Below are 12,925 nucleotides of genomic sequence, written 5' to 3' on the forward strand. Positions count from 1 at the left end.
ATATTGAACGTGAGGTAGCAAAGCATAACTGGACTAAACGAATAAATTAAGATGAGATTTTTAAGGTTCAAAATAGCTCTCCTGTTCCAACTTTATTATCGTCGCATACGATATGCATAAAGGGCATTCGTTATAGCCTTTAAGTTACTTCCTCATTGCTAACCGAGTTTACACACTAAGGCGTGACTTGATTTACAACAATAGTGTAGAATGGCAAAATAAAACAATACCCTATATTTTAAACATTGGAATTTGTAAACCAAATAAACGTAATCTGCAATTGACAGGCTTTTCCCCGCTTTAATCTTAGGGTATCGTCTTGGGTCGTCCCATTCCTTTTTCGTCAAGTTCTTAAGTTAGTCCTATTCTGCTTTCGTCACTCATTCTACATTCGTCACAATCGTCGGTGGCTTTCAATGTAGAATGTGTGACGAAAGCAGAATAGGACTAATTTAAGAACTTGACGAAAAACGAATGGGACGACCCAAGATGATACCAATCTTAGAATTTAAATACATATTTAAAATCATGAAACCTACGATATTTTTTTTTGTATTATGTAATAAATAAATATACAGACAATAATAACAATTTGCGTTTTTTGTCAAATTGAAATTTGGCTGATTCGCTATGAATTTCAAACATAATCTACCTAGCTCACAACTTTAGCAATGGCAAGTCGCATCATGCTTAGATTTATGAGAAAGCATGAATGCGGGAACTATGAAAAGCTACTCAAAGCTGAATTCCTGTTCTGGATCCGACGACACTAAGACGGATTACATTGTCATAGTGCACACAAACTCAGTACGTAGCCCAGTAGGGTAGGTAAGAATTTAAGAGCCAACAGGAGCTGAGATTTAAATATTTTAGGTAAATATACCCGTCTCGCTAACGGAAGCGGCTCTTAAAACTAGTGCGATAAGGACAAGGCGAAAAATCCTGCGTAAAAATCTCAAAAATCGAGGTTTCGTACTCGACTGTTTCCTCCTCCAAAACTTAACCAATCGTAACCAAATTTGGAAATCTAAATGATTATGACATTATCTGTGTCGGACCGTTTTGCTTTTTTGGCTAATTGATATAAGTTTTGAATAGCGCGCCTCTCATTGCGGCATAGCCATTTTGGCCATTTTTGAAGGGCTCTAGCGCCTTAAAAAACAAAAATATCAAAAAAAGCAAAACGGTCCGACACAGATATTGACAATATCAATCTGTGTTGAAAAAATCATTGCTCTAGCTTCAAAACCCACGGAGGAAACAGTCGAGTACGTTTGTATGGAGAAATGACCACTCCTGTTGCATCTTAAGATTTAACTGAAATACTGTGAGTACTAAATTCGCCACAAAACGTTTTCAGGATGTTATACATATATATACTTAAATTTTTTACCAAAATACATATTATAGGTATTGGTACCTCTTCTCACTCCTAATTTAACCAAATAACGCAAACAACAAAAAATATGCAAGTACTTATTTATCTTGACAGTGTGACATTCAGAATGTAGGACTTTCATCTGGGAGAGAGAGATAAACAAATATCTATGTATGGTTGTTCGCAATCCCATGATGACGTCTCCCATACAGCAATGCGGGTAAAGCCGATGTATGTGGGTTTAGTTCTCCCACTTTTCTCGCTAAGAGACAGGAGTGGGAGATGGGAATCCCATATAACCTCCGACACCTCCCTAGCTCATAGGGGGCATGCGTAACAGCATCTTCCACATCGTTAAAGAAAGGTACCATCATAGGCCGGTGTTGCTTAGTTTTAGAGCAACGGCACACTGAGTCACGTAAATATTCATACGCAGTACACACCTAAAATTGATGAAAAGACCTACTAAATCTGTTCTCCGTTAAACTCCTGCGCACTTGGCTGTCGGCGCTGCGCTAACTCGTTGACGGCGCCACCGGCTTTATTTAAGTCGACGGACGCTAGCCCACTGTACTCATGTTTACACAAAACGAACTATCGTCGTATAAAACTAAATACACTTACTTCCCTTTACTATTGGTTACAATAATATGTAAAATACAGGATAATTGCTAGACCTTAAGCCCGTGCATTAAGAACTATAACTGAAGGATAAATCAGGTCGAAATAGATTATAGGCCTGAGTGACGTGCATATCTACTCATTAGCTTTATTGGAGTCATCGTACAAATATGATATCTAATGCAGCTTGTAACCGATTGCAAAATGTGGACAGATCCAATAATAAATATGTACACCTATTACACCTAACAATTGTGCAGTTTCTGTATAAAGTACAACTGGTAATTATAAATATAATTTCTGATAAGTGTAGTCTTACTTAGGGTTAGGGTAATGTTTTTCTAGTCTTTTGGGTAGGTACCTAATAATAAAATATAACTACATAAATATAATTACATTATGTATTTATTTCAAGGAAACTTTTTTTTGCATTATGTTGGTGTGTACATATTTTTGGCACTTTGAATAAGTACCTCTATTTTTTAATGTTTATCGAAAACTCAGCCTCGTCAAAAAAATCTGAATATTGCAGCAATTACCCCACTGTATTACAGATGTAATGTGTTACTAAAGTCTATTTTTTTATTCGGTAGATTAAAAATGACATTTCATAGTATGAACATAAAATGTCATTTCATACTATGAAATGTCAGTTTAGTCTACCGAATAAAAAAATAGACTTTAATGTGTTACAATTTCTCTAAGATTCCCACGTTACAGGCTGAGCCTAGTAGGGGATCACTGTACTGTCTCTTTTGGAAATACGTTTTTTTAAATAAATCTTTATTCTTTGAAAACAGATGTCTCTGATGTTGGGATCCATGAAGAATAAATACGGTGATTTCTATGACAACTCAAAGCAACTAATACATATTTCATAGTCATTACACGTACATACGTTACCGGAATCGCAATGCTGTCCTATAACACGTATTTTTTTGTTTATCTACCGATGCTAGCTGTATAAGATTCAATACTCATACAATGATCACTTGATCAGCTACAGATATCTCTCAAACCTCTATTTAGGTAGGTACTTTACATGCAGACATATGCATGTATTTTTTGCATATCCGTGATTGCCAAAAAGGTTTCTAATACAAACCAAACAACGAAGTGTTGTCTCCTCAATCTCCTCATGATACCTATTGTAAACAATATAGACCCTGCGGTCCTAAATGAGCAAACGGCGAAAGCTATTAGGTATGGTTCCGTGTAACAAGCCCAAGGCTCGAACGCACAGTAAATCATCGCGAGTTACCCTCGGACCGATCGCTACAGGGCTGCCACTGCGTAGCTTTTACAAATGGTGGCAATCATTTACTGCTACTAGCGATCATTTGGTGCCTTTGTTATCGTTAGTCATTTGTTATTTTCGTACCTATAAGGTTAGGTGTTTAATGGCAATGGATATCGGGCTCCCTAGGGCACTCTCCAATAGAGAAATATATCAATACTAACTACAGTCCGATAATTTTGCACCAACTTTGACGGAACTAAGTGTCATTATAATCGTTATTGTTTCATAGAGATTTGACGTTTATGATGAACTTACACTTTGTTCCACAGTTACGTAGTTCGGTCCGGCTCTATTACTATTTAACTACCCACCATTAAACTAAATAAAGGATGAGTAATGTACTCGACAATAAATAACCGGTATTTTTTTCTAAGATGTAGCTACTCTACTATTTTTTCATTTACTTACACAGAAGAAATAATAATTATTGTTTATACTTAATACAACTGCTGAAAACGACAAATTACTTACTTACACTTTTAAGTTATTAAACAATAAAATAGTGTTCGATTATCAGCCATTTTTCTTTATTATTTTATTTTCCATTGGACAACCCTAGCGCAGCCGTCATGACAATACAGGCGTCTGCGCAGCTCATTTGTACGCTCCAGACACGCCCCGCGCATGCGAAATTATCCCCGCTAATGTTGCCGACTTGTTTGTCTGCTATTCGTCTTCCTCAGCCTCGTTTGCAAGTCAAGGGGCCAGCCTCAAGTTCAGCCAGGGTTAAAAATACGCGTAGGCTGTGAAATTAACACGTTCATTGCGGGATAAGATAAAAGATAGTTTATTCAAGTAGGCATAATTACAATGCGCTTATGAACGTCAAATAAAGCTAGGTAGACCGGCTCCAACCCTACACCTCTGCCCCGAGAAGATTTAAATCCCCCCTCAATTGGAGGAGGGTATCCCATGGGGATGGGGCCGCAAGACCCTATGCAAAGCATGCTTAATTAAGATTACACTATTTGCTACACCGAAGCACCGTTTTCATTCCCCGTTTGCTAATTAATCAACAAATTATAACTTGAGACTCCGGTGCGGTTAAAAGATGTAATCGTCTTTCGGTAGATGTCGCTATACGCCACCCCAAAGGCGTGTATGTATAAGTCCTGGTAAGCTTCCGTAGCTCAATTGGTTAATAGCAACACACGGATTGTGGAGGATGCGGGTTCAAGTCCTGCCGGAAGCGTAACTTTTCCATTTTTCCTTTAATATAAAATTTGGAATAAATTATACACCTATACCTTCCTTAAGAATCACTCTATTGATAGGTGAAAACCGCGTGAAAATCCGTTCGGTAGTTTTTGAGTTTATCACACAGACTTGTCATTCTCGCGCTCGCGCTTGACAGACAGCTGAAGTGTGCAAAAGGGAAGCCACACGTTTATGAACATCGCATGAGTGCGAAAGAGTCGAGACTACAAATGAGAAAACGTGACCATTTTTGAGTTTGACGACGGCCGCGGACGGCCAAGAGCGTATCACCGTAATTTTCAATTTAAAAAATATACACAAATTCGGAAGAAAACTATTTGATAAAGTAATACAATGAAGATAGTGTCTTGTAGTGTACCGGATTTCAGTGTCACGGGGCCAAATAAACCTAGCAAATACTCATTTCAGAGGAATAATGATATTCGAGGCGAAATTTTCTTAACGATATTTTGACAAATTAACAGCATAAAAAGTGTAAGAAGCCGGTTTATACAGTTGATTATAAGTTTTTCTTCCTTTGTGTGCTAATATTTTATCATATTACTCAATAATTTAAAATATTTTGTGTAAAAACATAAACTGTTACTTTATGCTAGGGCTTGACAAAATGTTCAGATGACAGTATCGATAACTTGTCGGTATATTAATAGCTATGTAATCATTTCTTCACAAGACATAATTAAGACATTAAACTTTATAACCGACTTCAAATAATAACGATTGTTATACCCGTTTTGAAGGTGCAGATGTTTAGCAGTAAATTTAAACTTCACTTTCTAACACAGTAAGAGTTAGACTAAGATAAGGCTGTAACGATTTCGATAGCTCGCGCAGTGCAGGTGTTATTTTATACATCATAATGTCGTAGAATTTTAACGTTTAAAATAACACATTTGAAAAAGTAGTCGATAAAGCAATCAAACACCGACAGATTATTAATATGTTGTAACATGACATCACTATTTTTGATCTCACATAGACAATTTACGCACACACTTGCATTTCATTTTTGGTCGCACTTTTGAAGATTGACTGTTGTTCTTGTCTATTCTAATTCTATGGTTTATCACCAACAATTATACATACTTTCAGACAGAAGACGCGCCGGGGGACTTTGTTTTATAAGGTGTAGTGAAGATGTGGGCCATAAAAAGTTTTTCAAGGTTTTTAAAAATCTTTCGTGTATTTTGCGAGATTAAATATGGGTTGATGCTATCATACAGAAATAGAAATGTGGTGTGTGGTGGAACTAGTGGCATGTGGTTCAAAGTTGTAAATTAAGTATTTCATCATATTTATCACTATTTATAACTACATGCTGATAAAACTGTAATGATAATATTCCTGTTAATAATAATCAACCGCGCAATTTTATGGTCGTTAACAATTTCATTAGTAATAAATATTGTACGGTACTTAAAATACCTAAGAATAATTAAATATTTAAAAAAATATTCGTATTCGTAAAGATACTTAGGAGGTAAAAGAATGTGGCTTCAATTTATTATTTTATTCGTCTCATACGGTAAGCCTTATTATATTTAACCTCTATTATATTTAATCCTCTAAGATATAGATATTTTCATCTTAACTAGGGATTTCAATTTATTATTCGATTTACATTAATGTAATAAATGATTACAGCGATAGAGCTATTTGCATCTAAAAATGTCAAATTAGAAGCAGACATACATATGGACCCCACGTTTATTAATTTGATGAAACAAGGCCTTGATGAGGAACTGGAATTAGGATATTTTAGAAGGCAATCGGACGGCGATGCTCCTATAATGGAGATAATTAAAGACAATGCTTTACATGAACTATTAACGGAAAACTTGCCCGAAATAACATCTGGGGGTAATTCAATATTAGCGCGAATACACAAATTCGAAGAACGATCACAGCAGAAAGGAATCGATAGTATCCAAGCTATTGCTGGCCATGTGCAAAATAAACTTAAGTTATTAGAAACTGATTTGATTCCTATAGTAAAAAAGACAAAGTCTGAATATATTACCATGTTGAAGAAATACTTTTCTGACCTTGCCAGGGAAAAACCTATCTCTGAGGTAGATGAAGAATATATTATTTTAGACATGGTCAATGTTGTTTGTATGATTAGAGTCAAAATTGAGACAAAACTCTTAAAGAGAATTCTTACTTTGGCTCAAGATACAGAAGATAATGAAAAAGAAATACTGACTGACACGCTTCGCATATTTAGTGACAATGATAAAAGACAGGAAATCAACTTCATGTGTTCGAATTATAAAATTTGCAGGCCAAATCCTGCATTTTCTGACTACCTGTTCAAATTTTTAGACGAAGTTTTGAAACTGGTCAACACAAAATTTCAATATTGTGTTCAAAGAATTTCACGATTATTACTTACTAAGAGATCATTCTTCGAAACGGTGTTAAGGGATAAAATTGTTGCTTTTTTGGAAACAAAATTGAATAACATGGCATCAGCAAATATAAATGAAATGAGAGAAGTCGTATTATTTTTACATTCTATTATAATTCGACGGTACAAAATTAATCGCACAAATGAGAAAAAAATTCAAGACAAGGCGAAATCTGCGTATATAATTCTAGACATCATAGATACTGCATTTGGAATAGATGGCGATGATATATATGGCACTCACATGGAGAGATGGATTTCATTTGTCAGAGAATGGTCGACCAATATGCGCAGTGATATAGTGATAGAGACAGCATTACACGATTTAATACAATATATTGTTGAAGCCATGGCTTATAATTTTTCCAAACGTGCTAAAGAAGAAATAATGGCATTGGCAGATAAAATATTCTATGGAAAGTTTGGAAAACATCGGTCATATTTGTTTACTGAAGGCTCAAAGTTTGTCAATGGATTGCTTCATCGTCGAGAGCCGAAAAAACTTTGGTAAAACCAACGTACGTGTGCCGTGTGGTTTCTCTTTAAATACCTACTTCAAATACCTATGATTAATGTGTTTTTCGTCGGTGCGATAAATTTAACAGTAAACACCCGCACAATGTGGCTTTGTGGCTACTGTTTTAAAAGTAACGGTGACGTCTAAAAAGTTATGAAAAGCGATACTGAGAGTCCATTGATATATGTAATATTGACATTTCTTGTTCAATTTTGATGAGAAAAATTGGGTCTTGCTTGTTTGCTTGTTCCTTTGGATCCAGTGCTCCGGATTACTTACTTTTACTGAGAGTATCAGATTAACCCCTTCCCTCCCGATATATAATATTTATTTATCTACTCGATTTTAAATAAGTGAGTGAGTAAGTGAGCTCTCGCACATATCATATGTACTAACAACTTACTTAGCAAAATAAATATTGTCTTTAATTTCGATTTTATTCGTTTTATTCCATTTGTGACTGACTTTATTAGCTTGAAATCTCCAAGTTACCATACAATCTTGTTTCATTCATTCATCATTTAATATTGGCCTCGATGGGTTTCCATCATACCATAAACATACCATGACTACAATAATTTGATAATAGTCTTGCGTGCGCGCTTTAGTCCAGACTACAGCAGAGATAGCAAATCTAAAATCAAAATGGTTTTATAATAGATTGCTTTTCATCACACTTGCGCAGTAAGCGTGCTATTTCACGCAAGTGCAGCGGGAGCTCCAGTTCCAGAGCTAAGTCCATTTTACTCTCACGGGAGTTATAACTTTTTTTTAAATTATGTCACTAACTCATACGAACCAAGTAGGTTCTAAGTAAAAACTTGTTGAAAGTCAAATTATAAAATGAGTTTTACTTTAACCCTTTCGCCGCCATTGACTTGATATGAAGTCCGAACATTTCGTGCCCTACACGCCACGACTTGATATCAAGTCGTAGTTTTGGTCAGGTTTGTATACGAGCAATTTTTTACATGGCGCTGATGACACTTTATTACTTCATTGACGTGGCGGCGAAAAGGCAGGCGTGTCTCACTCCGCGATTTCGTCGCTTTGCTACAGGTAGCTAAAAGTACATCCGTTCCGGCCCCAATTTTGGGGAAAGCCATAAGCCGCGCATGGCGCTATCGCCACCTAGCGGCCATATCTGTGCTGATCGTAATAGACGCGTTTTGTTAGAGAGTGAGTCTTCTGTACTTAGTACTATTACTTATTATTATTTAAGTACCCACTTGATATTAATGTCACCTTTCATACCGTATTGTTAATGCTTGAACTGCTTGGAGTATAGGCAGGGTTGGCAGGGATAGATAGCGTCTAGCTAGCGGGCCCATCTTGACGCATCTCGCGCGTTTGTCGTGCGTCACACGCTTGCTTGCTTCAGCAACTAAATGGTATGTATGGATTGCTTCCACAAGGCTCACATTAGTTATAGAAAATTAACTCCTTTAATACCAAATTCTCCTGATTATGTAGAAACATATCTACAAAAACCTGCTTAGGTATATAGTATATTTTCAATAGTATTTACGCCGTTCGTTTAGCAAAAAGGTATCAAAACTTGCGTGGAAATACTAAACGGCGAAACATCAAGTTGAAGTGGACAGCGTTCTAGCCTAGTCGGTAGTGACCCTGCATATGAAGCATGAGGTCCCGGGTTCGAATCCCGATAAGGGCATTTATTTGTGTCTATCACAAATACCTACATGTTCCTGAGTTATCGATGTTTTTTATGTATGTAAGTACTAAGTACATATTTATCTATCTATTATATATATGTACATATATATCTGTCTAGTACCCGTACCACAAGCCTCATTGAGCTTACTGTGAGACAAGGTCTATTTGTGTATCTAAAATTGTGATTGATATAATTTGTGTAACAGCTAATTTTGGACTTAATTTCTCACTACGTCGATTGTTTGGCGACAAAATACTATCCTTTCACTAAACAACGCTCACTGACATGTTTGTTTAATTTAAAAACCATTTTAAAGGTAGGTATGTAAATAATATAAACAGTGCTTTATGTGACCAGTTTTGTCAATATTTATAAAATGCATAAATGTCAGTTGTTCCTCTAATGTCAAGGCTACGAACGGAAAATAAGAAAAATAAACAGTGTTTTGTTTTACACATACATAAATTGAATGCGTCATGCAAATTTTTATACCACATTCTGATACCTATACCTACACGTAGATATTCTGATACCTACAGCTTATTAGTATGGAATTATTTTTATCTTTGCATTTAACAATAATTCATTAGATCTCGCAAAGTACAGTAATCAGCAGAAGTAAAGTATCTAACCGGGCGACGTGTTCAACATGTTCTGACCACAACAACTTTATTGTTAAGAGCACACAAGATCGCAGATCTTTTTGAGCTCCTAGCTAGCTTAATAGCTACATTTATTGATGACCTAGGTACCTAGGCGACACAGGTAGATTATAAAGATATGAAAATTTGCTACAAGGAGTGTAAATTATAATCGTCCATCGCAAATGAAATACAGTCATCATTATATCTATAACATTTTTGAGAGTTCTTTTCTAAAAATACTTTACAAAACATTAACTTTCTACAGTTCTCACCTTACAAGCTTTCAGCTGAGTTGATGGGATCATCTAAACAGCAGGTCATGGACCGAAGGAATGCGCCACAAATAGCAGGCAAGTAAACATCCGCAACAGATTTAGAAGTTCTTTTGTGTTTTGCCTGAAATATTCCTTACCTGTCGAGAGATTAACCAAAATATACGAATACTTAACGAAATCAACAATAGGGTATATGACTGACAAGTCAAGTTAGCTTTTTTTGTCTAACTATCAAACGATTAGCAAGACGTATGAAATGTATATAAACCACACGTGAAAAACACGTGTGACATCAGGACATCACAGTCAAATTATCAACTCATTAAATATAATCTTTTATTAAATTATACATTTTGTCAAAAAATTACTGCGGTGCTTGGGTACGTTTTATCAATCATTTTCTACTGCGTTTTATCGTTAATTTTATATTTCATGCACGGTGTGCATTTGTTTTAGCTACAGTCAACATCCCTATTACTTACACCTCAAATTACACATTTTTAGTTCGTTTGATTCAACCAGAAAATAACTTTTATTTACACCTGATTTGTTGTAGGGATAATTCGTTTTGGCGTGTAAAATTATTTGTAAATATATACCTATTAAGCTTCTGGCCGCGACTTTGTCTACGAGGAAAGATTATCATAAATAAGTAGGTACTTCGTAATTAATAAAAAATAATAAAAATACCCTATGGCCTTCCCCGGGCATAAAAATATTTTTTTACTAAATTTCATTCCGTTCAGGGGTTTATGTGTGAAAAGGTAACAGACTTTAGCATTTATAATATTAGTAGGGATAGTAGGTATTAAGTATAACCAGGGACCTAGATATTTAAATTGAAACGTTATAAATCTACACAAGGATGAAAATATTAATATTGCATTACCGACATGGCGCTCCAAGTTCCAATCCAACTGCTGTCAATGCGGTGTGAGCCCGTAATTATTGCAGATTAGTCAAATGTAGTCCAACACCGTTGATATATTGTAAGTATATGACGAACATTAGGGTTAATCGCGACCCAGGAATTAATAACTTGATTAAAATCTAGCTTGGAACTGGGCTGGAAGGCTTCGATGAAATAAACCTTCTGTTTTACGAGTAAATTAAGTTAGTGTTATGTTATCCAAAAGCAATCCGCAATGTCCTATTATCTTAAAGTATCAATAACGGTTTAACAGCCTCCGTAGCCTATTAGTCGGTAGTCGGTAGTGACCCTGCCTACGAAGCTGGAGGTCCCGGGGTCGAATCCCAGTAAGGGCAGTTATTTGTGTGTTCATCACAAATATTTGTTCCTTAGTTATGGATGTTTTCTATGTATTTAAGTACATACTTATATGTATCTATATATTATATATATCGTCGTCTAGTACCCACAACACAAGCCTTATTGAGCTTACCGTGGGACTAGGTCGATTTGGGTGAGATTGTCCTATATAATATTTATTTATTTTACCGACCTACAAATATTATGATGTGGGTGTTCATTACATTATTTTATACACATGTAACAACAAGTGACATTAAATAAAACAAACACCGAGTCCTGTTTACGAGTAATTGACAAACTTGCTTGGGCGCAAATGAAATGCAAACTATTTGCTCGTGTTGAGAAAAGTACACTCTACTAATGTTAACTGGGGTTTAATTTAGTTTACATTTTTACTTTGCCCAGTATTATCACAGAATAAATAATAGTACTAGGTACAGAAGACTCACTCTCTAACAAAACGCGTCTGTTACGATCAGCACAGATATGGCCGCTAGGTGGCGGCAGCGCCACGCGCGGCTTATGGCTTTCCCCAAAATTGGGGCGGAACGGATGTACTTTTAGCTACCTGTAGCAAAGCGACGAAATCGCGGAGTGAGCCACGCCTGGTATTATTTAGAAATAGTGGATGGACCCTACTACGTGAAACGATTTGATTGGCACAAATGTCGGCTTTGGAACGATAATGATAATACTTGTTGAATTCACTTTATAATTTTATATTTATCTAATATGAAGCTCATTGATTAAATGTTGGGCATGATTTATTTATTTCAAGGCGAGGTAACAAAATGTAATACATATCGACGTCTCAATATTATAATGTTATTTGTGTTTTGTACAATAAAGAGTTTATACATACATACATAATAAACGTATAGTGATAGTGCCAAATTTACATTTCAATAACTAACCAAGCACAATATTCATTAGAAATTATAATATTTAGTAACAAAATGATGTATGTATCTGCTTAAAAAAGTAGACAAAATATATAAACACGTATGCGATACCGAATAATACCTAATTACCTATACATACATAAATTAAAGAATATGAAAGAATAGCATGTACAAAAATAAAACATGCGCAAAATTTGTGCTTATTACACATGTTTTGAAAGTGCAGTTTATATTACCGTTGAGTGTACGCAAGTCAAGCCAGTGCCGGTAAACATTGACTTGGTGCACCGTGTACATATGCCGAGGTTGACGATCTGTCACGTCACGTGGCCTAACGTTTGTCACGGCAGGGCTAGGGCATGGTGCATAGGATTCGTGGACAGACATGTTTCAGGGCGATTTTACATGTTTGTTACTTCGAGTTTTACACATCTATTGAAAATACACCTTAATTTATATTACTGTTATATATAGTATAAAATGTATAAATGTAATTACTGTAATGAGGTTTGATTATTGGTCAGTTTTGATGATGGAAAAAGGTATAAGGCGAACCCCATTGAGAACCGTCTAATATTAACATCCTTATGTACTTTAATTAAATTTTGTTAGAGTTATTAAGCAAAATAAGTTTATCACATACGTCGCAGATAATTTACTCAGAAATGCATCAAAGTACATAAATAGGAGGTGCCTACCGCGTGTGATA

At 35.6% G+C, this 12,925-nt stretch overlaps 1 protein-coding gene across 1 annotated transcript; it reads left to right on the forward strand.

Annotated features, from left to right (window-relative positions):
• The first annotated feature begins 5,961 nt into the window (after positions 1–5,961).
• On the forward strand, positions 5,962–7,441 carry LOC134653114 (uncharacterized). Its single transcript, XM_063508424.1, has 2 exons — positions 5,962–6,042; positions 6,162–7,441. Exons 1-2 carry the CDS (start codon positions 6,006–6,008, stop codon positions 7,436–7,438), a joined length of 1,314 nt encoding a protein of 437 aa, XP_063364494.1. The 5' UTR covers positions 5,962–6,005; the 3' UTR covers positions 7,439–7,441.
• The last annotated feature ends 5,484 nt before the right edge of the window (positions 7,442–12,925 follow it).

The sequence above is a fragment of the Cydia amplana genome, chromosome 1 (assembly GCF_948474715.1).
Source record: "Cydia amplana chromosome 1, ilCydAmpl1.1, whole genome shotgun sequence".
NCBI lineage: Eukaryota > Metazoa > Arthropoda > Insecta > Lepidoptera > Tortricidae > Cydia > Cydia amplana.

What these genes read in the sequence shown, in the direction of transcription:
- LOC134653114 (XM_063508424.1), top strand. Translation starts at nt 6,006, where the DNA reads ATGTGGCTTCAATTTATTATTTTATTCGTCTCATACG. An exon ending in TATTTTATTCGTCTCATACG is followed by an intron (nt 6,043 to 6,161) that starts GTAAGCCTTATT and finishes AAATGATTACAG; the next exon opens with CGATAGAGCTATTTGCATCT.